The sequence below is a fragment of the Phascolarctos cinereus genome, unplaced genomic scaffold (assembly GCF_003287225.1).
Source record: "Phascolarctos cinereus isolate Bilbo 61053 unplaced genomic scaffold, phaCin_HiC Scaffold_7;HRSCAF=346, whole genome shotgun sequence".
NCBI classification, from domain to species: Eukaryota; Metazoa; Chordata; class Mammalia; order Diprotodontia; family Phascolarctidae; genus Phascolarctos; species Phascolarctos cinereus.
In genome coordinates this window covers 165,697,523-165,712,625 of record NW_027556180.1, presented here as the reverse complement: position 1 = coordinate 165,712,625, position 15,103 = coordinate 165,697,523, and the positions used below count along the sequence as shown (strand labels likewise).

Below are 15,103 nucleotides of genomic sequence, written 5' to 3'. Positions count from 1 at the left end.
TCCATGCCTTTCACACCACTTTTCCCACACAAGCACAGAATCACATAGATCTCAGGCATCTTAATAGCCATATTATTAATACATTTCTAGAGCAGGGGATGATAAAGCTTTTTTGGCTTGAATATTACCAGAAAGGCTGAATTATGACCAGTTATGTCCAGTGCAATGCCTGGTACATTATTACATAGTATGTGTTTAATAAATTCTAGCCAGATGATACCTTACTACCCATTCTTCTGGCATGCTTAAGTTAAAAGAAGGAAAAAAGGGGGTTTGGATGAAGAAGAATAGAAAGAAGGGGCATAGTAAAAAGGGAGAAAAGAAAGAAAAAATGGATAGATTTGGGAAAAAAGAGATGTATAGATTGTAAAATGCCATAACAGCTGAATAAATTATCTATGCTTGTTGCTTTCAAGTAGTGGATTTCTGCTTAATCTTCCAGATAAGTTCAGGCCTAGTTCAGTAGGCCATAAAGCTATTGAATTGTTACTAACTTGCTTTATTCAATAGGTGTTGATGGCTTACCTGGAGCTGTTGGTCAGCCTGGAAGTCCAGGTCGTCCAGGATTTGATGGTTTACCAGGGAATCCAGGTATTCCAGGACAAAAGGTAAGTACTATTGCTCTTTCTTTTATTGTTTTTAAAAGTGTTTACGAAAAAGGATAAGTGCCAGTGATAATGTAGCTAAAGTTTCACCTTACGCTTTTTCATTTGCTAGAGTTTCACTGTTTTGCTTCCAGTCAAAGTGTAGCTTATCCATCTGGCTGGCTTATCTACATGCATTACTTTTTTTTTTTTTGCCAGAAAGGAAAACAATATTTTTGGGATTCTGAATTAATTCCTTGACTGGGAAGTATACTCTAGTGAGTGACTTCAGGGTAAAATAGCCCCTAAATATATTTTGATTTTATAAACAACGACCTCTTATCAAGAAAGTGAATGTGCTCTTATGAATGAGCATGGACTAGGAGGTGGGAAATCTGGCTTGTAGTTCTGTCTTTGTTAGTAACTTTCTGAATGACTTGGCCAAGTCACTTAACTTTTCTTGACTTCAGTTTTTCATCTGTGAAGCTCTTTCTAGCTCCTTTCTATCTTTGATTCTTTAATTCTATGATTCATGACACATTTCCTTAGAAATTGCATAACTAGAGGGTAGAATTAAAATAGAAGCAGATTCTAGGATTTTAGAGCTAAAAGGGACCTGGAAGCTCACTCAGTTCAATCCCTTCATCTTAGTGATAAAGAAACCCAGAGATAATGTCATTTGCTCAAGGTTATATGGCTAATAATTGACAAAGCTCAGATTCAATCCTAGACTGTCTTATTCCAGTTTCAGAGTTCTTTCCATAATACTCTTGCTTTAGAACTTCAAAGGAAAAGACATATTTTAGAGGGAAAAAGCTACTAAAATAATATTATATGTGTCAGAAAACATAAAATTGACATCAGAGAGTCTGAGACCAAAAGGTTAGGTTAGGTGACTTGTGCTCAGGCTGAAAATGGAAACCTTTCCACTAGGATAGAGCAAACTCCTTGTCCTGAATCAAGGACGCTAGCCCTATTGCCCACACAGCTCATGGCATCAGCCCTCGGTTCAACTAAGACACCCTCTCTGGGGTAGCCATAGGGTTAACTTTAGGGTAAGTGGAATGAGCAATGGACCTGGTTTCAGAGGACTTGAGTTTCAATCCCAAATCCACAACTTAGTGTGTTTGTGACTTTGGACAAATCACTTGACTTTTGTGGGCCTCAGTTTCTTGATCCGTAAGAGTTGGGGTAAGAACTAGATGATCTCCTAGTTCCCTTCTAGCTCTAGGGCCTATGAACATCCTTTTGACTCTCTCTTCTTTTTCTAAAAGAACCAGTTCAAGTTGGTCCTATTTAGGTATAGAATGGAGTAGTTGGCCTCTGACCCTTCTAACTCTCAGATACCCTGATATCTGAGGCAGCTAGTGAATAGAGCACTGAGCCTGGAGTGAGAAAGACCTGAGTTCAGATCAGCCTCAGACACTCACTAGTTATGTGACCCTGGGCAAGTCACTTTAATCTCTGTCTGTGTCAATTTTCTCAAATATAAAATAAGCCATTAATAGTAGTACCTATCTCCCAGGGTTGTTGTGTGAGATAATATTTGTAAAGAACTTAGCACAATGTCTGGCATATAATAGGTGCTTAATGAATGCTTGTTTCTTTCCTTTCTTGATTTCATGAGGTTTATTACCTTGGGTATCAGGTTTAGTAATTATTGTATGATTGAAGAATCCTTTCCACCCTAGAAACAATTTCCCTATCAGCTTGCTATGCCTGAAATACCTGGTAGAGATAACACAGTAACAGGAAGGAATTACTCACTGTCAAATCAATCAATCAATAGATATCTTCTTGTCTTTCAAAGCCTGGAGGATACTAGGTGCTGGATAGATGTGTGGAAGAAGGTACACTAAGAAAAAACTGCAGACTAAAGATGATAGATTTTACAAATTTGCTTAGGTTTCCACCATGTTTACTTTTAGGCAAGCTAAGAGACATAGTTGGTGAAGTGCTGGGCTTGAAGACAAGAAGCCTGGCATTCAAATTCTTCCTCAGACATTTACTCACTGTGTGACCCTGGGCAAGTCATTTAACCTCTATCTGTCTCAGTTTCCTTAAATGTAAAAATGGGGATAATAACAGCACCCACCTCCCATGGTTGTTGTAAAGATCAACAGAGATAATTTGCAAAGTGTTCTGCAAACCTTATGTTGCTAGATAAGTGCTACTTCCTATTATTATAATTGTTATATATAACATATTATATTATATATAATTATATTATTGCATTGCATATAACTATATTATATATAATTATATTATATTTATATATATATAAATCACCATATAATGGGGAATTTTTGTCTCACAGCCTCAACTAGAAAGCATACTTGGTTCCTTTACCATAAAGGATGACTCTTTTAAAACTCAATTGCTTCTTGAGCACAGGGACTGTCATTTTCCATCTTGAAACTCTAGTAGGACAGGACCTTACAAATAGGGCATCTAGATGGTACAGTGGATAGAATGCAGCTAGGTGGGACAATGAATAGAACACTAGGTCTGGAATCTGGAAGACTTATCTTCCAGAAATCAAATCCAGTCTCAGATATTTACTAGCTGTGTGACCTTGGAAAATGAATTGTAGAAGAAAATGGCAAACCGCTCCTGTATCTTTGCCCAAAAAACCCCAAATGGGATCATGAAGAGTTGGATATGTCTGAAACACTAATGACCAGGACAGCTAGGTGGTGCAGTGGATAGAGCACCAACCTTGGAGTCAGGAGGATCTGAGTTCAAATCCAGCCTTAGACACATAATACTTCCTAACTGTGTGACTCTGGGCAAGTCACTTAACCCCAATTGCCTCACAAAAAAAAAAAAGGAAAAAAGAAAAAAAACATCCCTGCTGACCAAGAACATCTTACAAATGCATATGCTTTCTGAGTATTTGTTGAATTGACTTATATTGAAGGTACTTTGTTTATTAGTGGAAATAGCAGTGTAATTTGTCTTGAAGGAAGGCTGAAGATGAGTCCTATCAGCATTTTTTCAAAAGAAACCTATCCTTTACATTCTTCACTGAGTACTTAGAAGAGAGAGAGAGAAAAAAAGAAAGAGAGAGGTAGACAGAGACAGAGAGACATGGAGAGAGAACCCTAAGTTCACAGTCTTGAATACAGTCCTCTTTTATTTGTATATTAAAATGTTCACGTTTGTTAGTGTTTATTCTTTTTTAAGAAAAAAAAATGAGTGTGTACTGAACTTGTGAACTTGATTGTGTCCCAACATGCTTTTCCGGACCTAGAGCTCCTAAAGTCTTCATGGTGGACCCAAATAAATGACAAAATGCAAAATAACTGCTTTCTGGCTAGTGAGCTGATGCCTTCTTAATAAAAGGGTAATGTTCAGACCACAGGAAAAGTCTGAATACCTTGTTACATTTGAGCTTGCCTTTTCATTTTTTTTTCTTTTTGATATCAAGGGTGAGCCTGGAGTAGGTCTACCAGGTCCCAAAGGATCATCAGGTCTTCCTGGCATTCCAGGCCTTCCTGGTGAAAAGGGAAATGTTGGTAACCCAGGCATCCCAGGAGAACATGGACTTATAGGACCACCTGGGCTACAAGGACTCAGAGGTAATGTTTTCAAAGAAAAAATTCCAGCTAACCAAAATGAATTCCTTTCCTGAAATTAATTGCCTGTCTGTGAGTGGAAAGCAGGAGGTTCCTGATGCAAGGTAATTCGTTCACAATTTTTGTTTCTTCTGGTTAGGTGACCCAGGGCTTCAAGGAATCCAGGGTCCAAAAGGTGCCCCTGGAGTGCCAGGAATAGGCCCTCCCGGAGTTATGGGCCCCCCTGGAGGACAGGGACCACCAGGATCAACAGGTAATTCAAGGTTCCTTGTGCTGTCAATAGTTGGGAAAAGATTAATATCAGTGAAAGAAGGGATAGGAATAAACCTAAATAATATGTTGGGTGGGACAGGATTTGAAGAAAGCACTCTTTTTTTGTTTTTCTTTATAATTTTTATTTTTCAAGTAACAAGTATTTTTTAACTCCCCCCATACATTATTGAGTAAATTAAAAAAGAAAACCTGAAAAACAAATCTTTTAAAATTTATTTTAAATTTAAATTTTATTTTAAAAATAAAAAATAGTTCAAATCTGGCCTCAGACATTTGTCACTTATTAGCTGTGTGACCCTGGGCAAGTCACTTAACCCCAATTGTTTAAAGAAACAAACAAACAAAAAAACCTTATTACTTCTCTGTCAAGTGGTGAGTGACATGATTCTTATTCACCGTTTTAGATTTGCAGTTTATCATTATGTTGATCAGAGTTCTAAAGTCTTTCAAAGCTATTTTTCTTTATAACATCCTCAATGTATAAATTGTTCCTCTGGTTCTGCTCCCTTTGATTTGCATCAGTTCATGAAGGTCTTTCTAGTTTCCTCTGTCATTTCATATGGCACAACAGTATTCCATTGTACTCATATATAGACCTTTTCTTCTTTCTTTGATTTCTTTGAGTGGTATAGTCGGGTCAGAGGATATGAACAGTTTGGTAACTTTCCAGCTATAGCTGCAAATTGCTTTCCAGAATCGTTTTACCATTTCACAGCTCTACCAATAATGTACCGGGAGAATAATTTCAATTTGTAGAAATAGTTTAATTGGTTATCTAAGTTAGTTTTCCTTCCCATGTGCTTGTGATAAATGTCATTAGGAGAATGAGTAAAACATCCTTGACTTTTTATCATATCTTTAACATTTTTGTAATCAAATGCAAGTGGATTCTCTTTATTACTTCCTTAGTGATGGTGTTAATCAGTGCCTGATTCAAATTAGGGTGATGGCTTATGAACAGAAGCAATCTCTAGCTCCTTCAATAATTTTATAATAAAGAGGGGCAGGATAGTGGGAATCCATGGGTAATTATTTATTGATAATTAGTTTTTAGCTCAGCTCCCTCTGCTGGGGCTATAGTAGGCCTTAGGTTAATTATACTTAATAGGGACATGCATGCTTTCTTATAGAGTTCACCAATTAAAAATTGAATGTCTAGCAGGCTGTTCTTTAATTATACAAGTTAAAATTATTGGCTTTTTGCCTTACTTCAGGTCCTCCTGGAATCAAAGGAGAGAAGGGTTACCCTGGTTTCCCAGGATCAGATATGCCAGGACCAAAAGGAGATAAAGGAAGTCCAGGTCTTCCTGGCTTAACAGGCCAAATAGGGTTACCTGGGCCTCCTGGCACACAAGGAACTCCTGGACTTCCAGGCTTTCCAGGTAAGTCATGTTTGTGAACTCTTCTTCGCCTCAAAAATTGTTAAGTGAAATGATACCTGTTTACCTGAATACTCAGGGCCAGGTGAAGGACTGTCAGGTATGTGCAAATCTGGAATAACATTAACTCTTCTTTTCCTTCACTCATAGGTCCCAAGGGAGAAATGGGAGTAATGGGGACCCCTGGTCAGCCAGGTCCTCCTGGACCAGCGGGTAGTCCAGGATTCCAAGGAGTAAAAGGTAAGCCTCGTCAGCAACCACAAAAAATGTCAGTGCTCTGGATTTTGATTTCTTAATGACTTTTAAAAAATAGTTGAAGGATACAGTTATTCCTTCCCCACTGCAGCTTCCCCCATTGAGGTCATGGGTCGGCATAAGAAATTAAATGGGAATGTTTTGAGAGTTTTTCGGAAGCCAAAGATGACACACAAAGGCCAGACGAAAAAAAAAGTTTAGAAACTCAGAAATGCATGAAATATATATATGTATATAGTATTATATAATATCAACCCAAATCTTATAATAAGGTATTATAAACACCCTATAAAAGAAAAAGAAAAAATTCAGACTTCTTCTCTGGTTCAAAGGGAGGGTCAGAAAATTTCATACAGATTTTCCAGGTTGCAGCGGTGTCATGCCTTTAACCACCACAATGTGGAAGGAATAACTATAGTCTCATAGAGTCACAGAGTCTCAAGGCACTCTGAAGATCATCAGGCCTGATCCCCTGCCCAGTACAAGAATCCCATTTATAATATCTTAGAGGAAAGAAATACTTAGTTTCAAGAGGCGGCCTGTGTGTGTGGGTGGTGGTGTCTTGAGGGGACAATTTAAGAAGGACAACAATTGCTTGGGGTAATTTATAATCCAATTATGAGTTTTGTATAGAAACCGAACACACAGAAGCAACTGAACTCTGTCATGCAGATCTAAGAGAAGATAGGTTTGTCAGGAGCATTTATGTGCTATTCTGTTCTCTGATCATTCAAATGCATCATGATAAAAGGAATTCTCAGAATCCTATGGCTTGCTAAGAAGTTTATAGAGGAGGTTTTTGTCCTTTGAAAACAATTTTTTTCAAATAATGTTTTTGATTTTCTTCATTTTCTAGAGAGTCAGTTTTTAAGTAGAAAAATATTTTTCAAGATTACCAAAAAAAGCTATTTTTGACAGTAGAAAAATAGTGTTAAATAATCTTTCAATAGTTCTGTAAATTTTAATTTAGTAAGCTTTTAATAAGTTAGATATAGAAATGAATGCTATGGATATTTTAGGAAGGGAGATCACAGCAAAGAAACTAATAAACAAATTCATTTCTATGAATGCCTTATACTTCAGTAATGTTAAGTAAATGAATAGAAATAGTGACTTTAACAAGCATTTCTACTGGGTCAACTTCTCCTATATTTGGTTATTATGTAGTTATCATATTTAATCCAAAGTTTCATCAATATAGGTGCTCTATCCACTGATATATGTTGCAATTTTCCTCATATCATTATTGGGCAGTCTTTATGAATTACTGTGGCCAGACATTCATGGTCAATCTTCCAAATAAGAGCCTCTCTGAACTTACCTAGTCTTTAGATGACACTTATATTAAGACTTGCCAAACCTTGTACTTCACTGAGACTTTGAGAACCTGAGATAACCACTGTGCCACAAGGAAGCATGAATGGAATCGAATAAGAAAGAATGGATCAGAAACAGACAAAATAACTAGTAATTAAATATTATATAATGCAAACTTATTGAGGCAGCTAGGTGGCGCAGTGGATAAAGCACCACCCCTGACGTCAGGTGGACCTGAGTTCAAATGTGACCTCAGACTAAACATTTGACACTTACTAGCTATGTGACCGTGGGCAAGTCACTTAACCCCAATTGCCTAAAAAAAAAAAATTAAAAATTAAAAAAAAACCTTATTCTATCACACACTTGTAGATGAATACATTAGCCTTCAAGTATGTGTCTTTCCAACACTGGGAAGCATCTTTAGCCTAATTCTGGTGTTGTCTTCATTCTCTGTAGGTGACCAAGGTTTCCCAGGTACAACAGGACCCAGGGGTGATCCAGGTTTCAAAGGTGATAAAGGTGATGCTGGTCTCCCTGGACAGCCAGGATCAATGGATAAAGTGGACATGGACAGTATGAAGGGCCAGAAAGGAGATCAAGGAGAAAAAGGTAATATTTCTTTAATTTTGAGTCAGAAAAAGGGAGGAGCTTTTAACCTAAGGTAGCACAAAATAGACTACTGTTCTCCCCTCCCCTAACTAGCTAATATTGTCATCAACTTTCATTTTACATGTCTTCAAAAAACAAATGTGATTTCTCTTATCTGACAGTACTACAACATATATTTTTTCAAATGAATAATTCTCTTTAAATTCTGTTATATCAGAAAATTCAATATTTCAAATTTTAACCTGAGAAAATTAGTACTACTTAGAATAATGTTATTTCCTTAAAATGAAAAAGTGCTACTTTAATTATCTTACTATTTTTAGTTTTCTCATCCCTTAAAAAACTCTTCCTTTAAATGTTATGTTAAATAATTTATCAAGATATAGTTTTGTGGAGGTCAGAGCCAAGAAAGCAGAATAAGGAAAGAACTCTCCTGAACTCTCCCGAATTCACTTCTAAACAACTATAAAATAATACCACAAAACAAATTCTGTAGCAGCAGAACCAATAAAAAGATGAGATGAAACAATTTTCTAGCCCAAGACAACTTAGAAGGTTGGAAAAATTATGCAAAAATTCACTGGAGAAAACAACTCCTTAAAAATTAGAATTAGCCAAATGGAAAAACAGGTACAAAAGCCCATTGGAGAAAGTAATTCCTTAAAAATTAGAATTGGGCAAGTGGAAGCTAATGACTTTATGAGGCATCACGAAACAATAACACAAAATCAAAAGAATGAAAAAAATAGAAAAAAAATGTGAAATATCTCATTGGAAAAAACAACTGACCTGTAAAATAGATCCAGCACAGATAATTTAAGAATTATTGGATTACCTGTGAGGCATGATAAAAAGAAGAGCCTGAACATCACATTTCAAGAAATTGTCAAGGAAAACTGTTTTGCTATCCTATAACAAGAGAGTAGAATAGAAATTGAAATAATTCATTCATCCCCTCCTAAAAGAGATCCCAAAATGAAAATGCCCAGGGATATTTTAGCCAAATTCCAGAGCTAGGAGTCTCTGGTCAAGGATAAAATATTGCAAGCAGGTAGAAATAAACAATACAGATATCATGGAGCAACAGTCAGGATAATACAAAATTTAGCAGCTTCTAACTTAAAGGATTAGAGGACTTAGAATATGATATTTCAGAGGACAAAGAGCCAGGATTACAACCAAGAATCACCTACCCAGTGAAACTGAGTATAATTCTTCAGGAAGAAAATAGATATTAAATGAAGTAGAGGACTTTAAGCATTCCTGATGAAAAGATCGGACCTGAACAGAAAATCTGATTTTAAAATACAAGACTCAAGAGAAACATGAAGAGGTAAACAAGAAAGAGATAACATAAGGAATTCATCAGGTTAAATTGTTTACATTCCTACATAGGAAGATTATACTAGTAACTCTAATGAACTTTGTCACTAGTAGGGCAGTTAGAAGGGATATACATAGACAGAGGGTGTGGGCATAAGTTGATTATGATGGAATGATATCCAAAAAAACAAAATTAAAGGATAAGAAAGAGGATTGCACTGGGAGAAGAAGGAAGGGAGAATTAAAATGGAGTAAATATCTCACATGAAGAAGCATGAAAGAGTTATTACAATGGAGGAAACGATGAGGAAGTTGTGGGGGTGGCAATGCTTGAACCTTTCTCTCAATTGGAATTGGCTCAAAGAGGGAATAACATACACACTCAGTTGGGTATAGAAATCTATCTTACTCTTTAGGGAAACAGGAGGGGAGAGGGATAAGAAGAAGGGAGAAAGTAATAGAAGGGAGGGTGGGTTAGGGGAGGTAATGGTTAGAAGCAAAACTTTTGTGAGGAGGAACAGGGTGAAAGGAGAGAGAGAGAGAGACAGAGAGAGAGAGAGGAGGATAAAGTGGAGGGAAATACACAGTAATCATCATTGTGAATGTGAATGGGGTGAATTCACCCATAAAACAGAAGCAGGTAACAGAGTAGATTCAAAAACAGAATCCTACAATATGTTATTTACAAAAAGAAATACATTTGAAGCAGACACACACAAATAAAGGTAAGAGGACAGAGCAGAATCTATTATGCTTCAGCTGAAGTAAAAAAAAAGCATGAGTAAGATATAGTTTTTGACCTTTTTGCTCCCTTTATTTTGTAATAGACGAATTAAAAACATATGGAAATGTTTCATAATTAATTATTATAAAGGACAGGGGGAAGGACTGGACCTGTGATTTCACTGATGTTAGGATCTCTAAGATAAGGAAACTCCCTCCATCAGTACAGGTCAGTACCTTAGAGTCTTTAACAGTTGCCTAGGGCAGAGGAGCCAAATTATTAGTGTTTTGTTTTTGTTTGTAGCACAGTGCTTTATAAAGGCAATAAATATTTATTAAATTCTGTTTTGGGCTCTTCTCTCCCTCTGTCTTGCTCCTTACCTCTGCCTTTCTCTCTCTTTTACTACTTGTGATACTCAGGACAAACTGGGCCGATTGGAGATAAAGGGGCCAGAGGAGATCCTGGCACTCCAGGAGTACCTGGGAAGGATGGACAAGCAGGAACTCCAGGCCAGCCAGGTATAGGACATCATTTTGGTGCTTCAATGTATATTTCGAGTTTAAAGTCAAAGTAATATGTGAATGTTACTAAAAAATCTTTTGATGTTTTTGATGTTTTTTGATATTTTCTCTCTCTCTTTTTTTAAAGGTCCTAAAGGTGATCAAGGTCTTGGGGGATCGCCAGGTGCTCCAGGACTACCAGGACCAAAGGGTTCTGTTGGTGGAATGGGCTTGCCAGGTAAATTGTGACCTCGTGAAAGAATCTTCTTTGTGGGGCAGCTAGATTGTACAGTAGATAGAGCTCTGCCTTGAAGTCAGGAGGACATGAGTTCAAATCCAGTCTCAGACACATTACACTTAAAGCTGTGTGACCCTGGGCAAGTCACTTAACCCCAATTACCTCTCCAAAAAGCAAAAAGCAAAAAAAAAATCTTCTTTGCAGTGCATGATAAAGCACAATTAATAGTGACAGGACCAGTCTGCTAGATGAAATCACATAGAGTAGTCTGGAAAGAAAGAGATCACACTTAAATTCATAAATATACAGTATTTTCATTTGTTAATTTATTTTGATCTATTTACAAAGTCAGTATCACTCACGTTGACTTATGTTAACTTAAAGAGAATCCCAACACATTGGGACTTGTTTCTTGAAGCCAGAAAATTAAATAGGATGATGAAATTGCCAAAGAAATTATCTTTCCACTGAAAAGAGTTTGCAATTAATTTGAACTTGATTGCTTTTTAATATTGTTTTTATGTACATCATGGAAGCCACTATCTCACTCAATTCTCAACAGTCCCTGATTTCTCTCTAACATTTTTCCCTGTCTTTGACATGTACATTATTTTCATAATGATTTTTATAGAGACAAATCCAGTGCTTTATCCATTATGTCATGCTTACTTGTCTATATTTTTTACAGAATTCAGAGAATTGCCAGGGACATTTCAAGGAGAAATTATTTGCTTAGAATCACATAGCTAGTATGTTTCTAAAATTAGTACAGGTCTTTCTGACTCAAATCCAATTTTTTATCACTATGCCATGTAACAAAGTTTTAGAAAATTGGAACACTGGGAGGGAATGTAACTTGCTGATGGGTCTCCTATGTTGTGGTGGGGCAAGACTGAAAACTCAGCTTCTCCTGACTCCAAGATTGGCTCTCTGTCCACTATGCCCATAGCTCTTCTTACATAGTAGGTGCTTAATAATCAATCTACAAACATTTATTAAGTGCCTATTGTATGCCAAGCATAGAATTGAATTCCAATCAAGTTGTCTTTTAGCTAATATTTTCTTTAATGTTTTCATGAGACTACTGCTGACAATCATCAGTCACCTTCTCCTTTATGTCTTATGAACTAGTATATGCTGTAAATAAGCCCTTGGCTCCTTCTGCTTAGTAAGGAAATGAAATATTTGCTGGTAAACTCTGTTTCTGTGCTCTTTCATCCTCCTCATTTTGCCTTCTGTTTTGTATTGGTAAAATGTCTTGATGAAGTGGTTATAATCAGCATCGCTGCTTATGCTTTTATCCATTTTGTTCTGGTTCAATTACTCTTCTTGACTTCATTTTTTTGAGTTCTATTTCTGCTTTCTTATATGGAACTTCTAATCAGGTGTTAGAGCCTAGATATGGTTGTCCCAGTGTCATCAACAGAATCGGTAACTACCTTTCGTAGCAATCTGGCAAATCCATTCCATATTTGTCATATTAAAGAGATTTACCAGTATGGACATGTGTCAGTAAATCCAGTGGTATTGTCAGCTAATTATTGGTCCTTGGACAGACACAGAATATTGAAAGCGTTATTCATTTCTCACTTGTGTTAGGTTGTATTCAGAAAGCTGTGTCTTTCTTTGCATCCTTTGTCTTTTTTTTTTTCCATTGCCGCCACTGTGGTAGCAGGAGAGGGTCACAGAAGACTGAGGGCCATTTTATCCTCAGATCTGTTTCCTGAGTTGCCATGGCAAATATGAAATAAAAAGAAATTGTTATAAGGCATGCATACCAGAGACTCTGGGAATGAGTCACTCTGTACTCAGTAAGAATAATCCTCATCCAGTAAAGAGATAAGTAGTCTGTCTGTTGCTCGTACCATAATCAAAGTGTTTTGGCTTGGTAGAACCTATTATAGTTTATCTTCTAATGGCCCATATTTTTGTGAAGTCAGGATCACTTCCATATCAAGATAGAGGAAGGAGATAGGACAACTTTAATAGAGATTGCCCTTTGGAAAAGAAGTATACATTTGTTTTTCACATACAATATATTGGTGACCAGTGATGGACTGTTTTGCAGACTTGTGACTAAAATTTCTAAAAACTCAACAACAAAAAATAGACATGAAACAGACATAAAACATAAGCCGTAATAGAAAACTTTTCCTGGGAAAATAGGATTAAACTGGTTGTTTGTTTTACAGTTGTCAATTATTGATTACCCATTGGTAAATTAGATTCTTTGGTAATATCTTCCATAAAAAAAATTCATAGTCCTCTGACTTTATCGCATGAGGCCTAGTAGCTCTTTGACCCAGAGAGAAACTCTAGAACTAACCCAGACTCAGTAATTAATCCTTCTTATTGGTCATTTGCTTTAGTGATGTGAACTCTGAAAAGATGCTAGTGAGAGATGCAGTTGTTTAGGCCATGGTACACTAACTAGTCTGGGCAGTGAAGTCTTTTATCTATGACATAGTGTTGGGAAAATGGTATGTTAAGTTTTCGGTGTCTGTCTAAACTTCTAACCTAAGCATTTTCAGGCAAGGGCGTCTGGAGTTAAAGACCACAGGAAAACCCAAAGAACAAATAAACTTCTAAGGTGTTTTACTGCCTGCTGGATTTTCATAATCATTTTATGGGCTCTCAATTTTCCATATTTCTAATTTTAGACTTTCTTAGTCTTAACCTTGTTGATAGATAAACCTCTGCATATCTCCATTTGGACATAGAGACCTTTATTCTCCCTTTCCACTTCCTGGCTTGTTGCTAAATGATCCCTGAATTGACCTGGCTTTGGTTTGTCATATCTGTGTTCAGTTTGCTCTTAGATGCAGCTGATATTGCTGTGTAAAGATTAGGAATCTATTTACTCCCAGGAAGTAAGGTGGTAGAATGGATAGAGTGCAGGATCGAGCGTCGGGAAGAACTGAGTTCAAGTCGGGTTTCACAAGCTTATTAGTTCTGTGGCCTGGGGGAAGTTGCTTAACCTGGCTATTTTGGTTTCCTTCTCTATGAAATGGGGGTACTCATAGCATTTACCACCATTGTTTGTTGTGAGGATAAATTGAGATAATTGTAAAGCATTATATAAATGCTAGCTATTATTACTAATGAATAACCTGAGTCCCCATTGTATTTAGTTAACTAGGGAATCTGGCCATCTCTGCCTAAGTCATGATTGTGGTAGCCTCATTATTTTATTTAAAACATGAAATATGAGACTGCAACTTATGGAATTGCGTATATTGAGATTTAGGCAATGGGCATTTGCATGAAGATTTATAGATAATAACATACAGGAACTGTTAACAAAACATTTAGCTCTCAAAATGCTAGATCTCCTGTATTTGGGTTTGGGTTTTCATCTTGACTCTCTTACTATGACCTGGGTGATTTTGCAGAACTCTCTTGATTTCTCTGAAATAGTTTTCTCATCCATAAAATGAAGGAGCTGGACTAGGTGATCTTTTTAAATTTCCTTCTAGTTTTTAGCAGTGAGCCCAAGTAGAAGTTAATGTCACCATCTTCCTACTTCAATCTTGGCTACTTCAATCTTGGCTACATTCTTGCTCTTTCATTCATTTTTCAATTAAAAAAATTAACTTAAGGGCTCGTTCACTAGAGATTGAAAATCCTGTGGCTTGTATTTTTAGGGTCACCTGGAGAAAAAGGAGCACAAGGAATCCCAGGCTCTCAAGGTATCCCAGGCTTCCCCGGATTAAAAGGAGAAAAAGGAGTGAAAGGAGAAGCAGGTCGCCCAGGCATTGGGACTCCTGGACTTCCTGGTGAAAAGGTATTTACCACCTTTTGTTTAAGGGCTCACTCCCTTCTACTACATCCCTCATTCTAATATGGTAGCTTTGATATTTATTTTTATTAGTACTGACATTCCCTTTAGTGATGTAGCTTATAACCTTCCATGCTTACACTAATTGTCCATGTCCATCTGTAAATTTGACCGGATGTATTGAAGATCGTCATCTTGGTCTTCATGGATAGTAGTGTAGTACTCAAGCTATCTATCCATTTCTTATCCCTTAATCTTAGTACATGACTAACATCCCTTTTTTTGGTTTATACATATTCTTGGTGATATTTAATATGCTAATCATGTATTTGTAAGTCATAACTAGTAATGTGCTATAGTCTATTTATATCCACTATGCATAGAAACCATTAGTTTTTCAGTGGTTTTCAGTAGTTGCTTTTCATTTTGATTCTCCTATTATTGTATAGCCTCAAAAAGTTACCTAAAATCTCTAGAAGCTGAAGATGCAAAGAAAATGCCAATATGTGTTGATAGAGGGAGTTTCTTTATCTGGGACCTAT

The 15,103-nt window shown here is 36.7% G+C and overlaps 1 protein-coding gene across 1 annotated transcript in view; it reads left to right on the top strand.

Annotated features, from left to right (window-relative positions):
- Positions 1–15,103, top strand: part of COL4A1 (collagen type IV alpha 1 chain) — a 201,970-nt gene that overhangs the window by 152,344 nt on the left and 34,523 nt on the right. Inside the window, exons 29-37 of the mRNA XM_020970063.2 lie at positions 511–608; positions 4,015–4,165; positions 4,302–4,415; positions 5,650–5,817; positions 5,965–6,054; positions 7,846–7,998; positions 10,465–10,563; positions 10,694–10,783; positions 14,428–14,567. Of these exons, the coding sequence (XP_020825722.1) occupies positions 511–608; positions 4,015–4,165; positions 4,302–4,415; positions 5,650–5,817; positions 5,965–6,054; positions 7,846–7,998; positions 10,465–10,563; positions 10,694–10,783; positions 14,428–14,567 (1,103 nt within the window). The remainder of the gene's footprint in view (positions 1–510; positions 609–4,014; positions 4,166–4,301; positions 4,416–5,649; positions 5,818–5,964; positions 6,055–7,845; positions 7,999–10,464; positions 10,564–10,693; positions 10,784–14,427; positions 14,568–15,103) is intronic.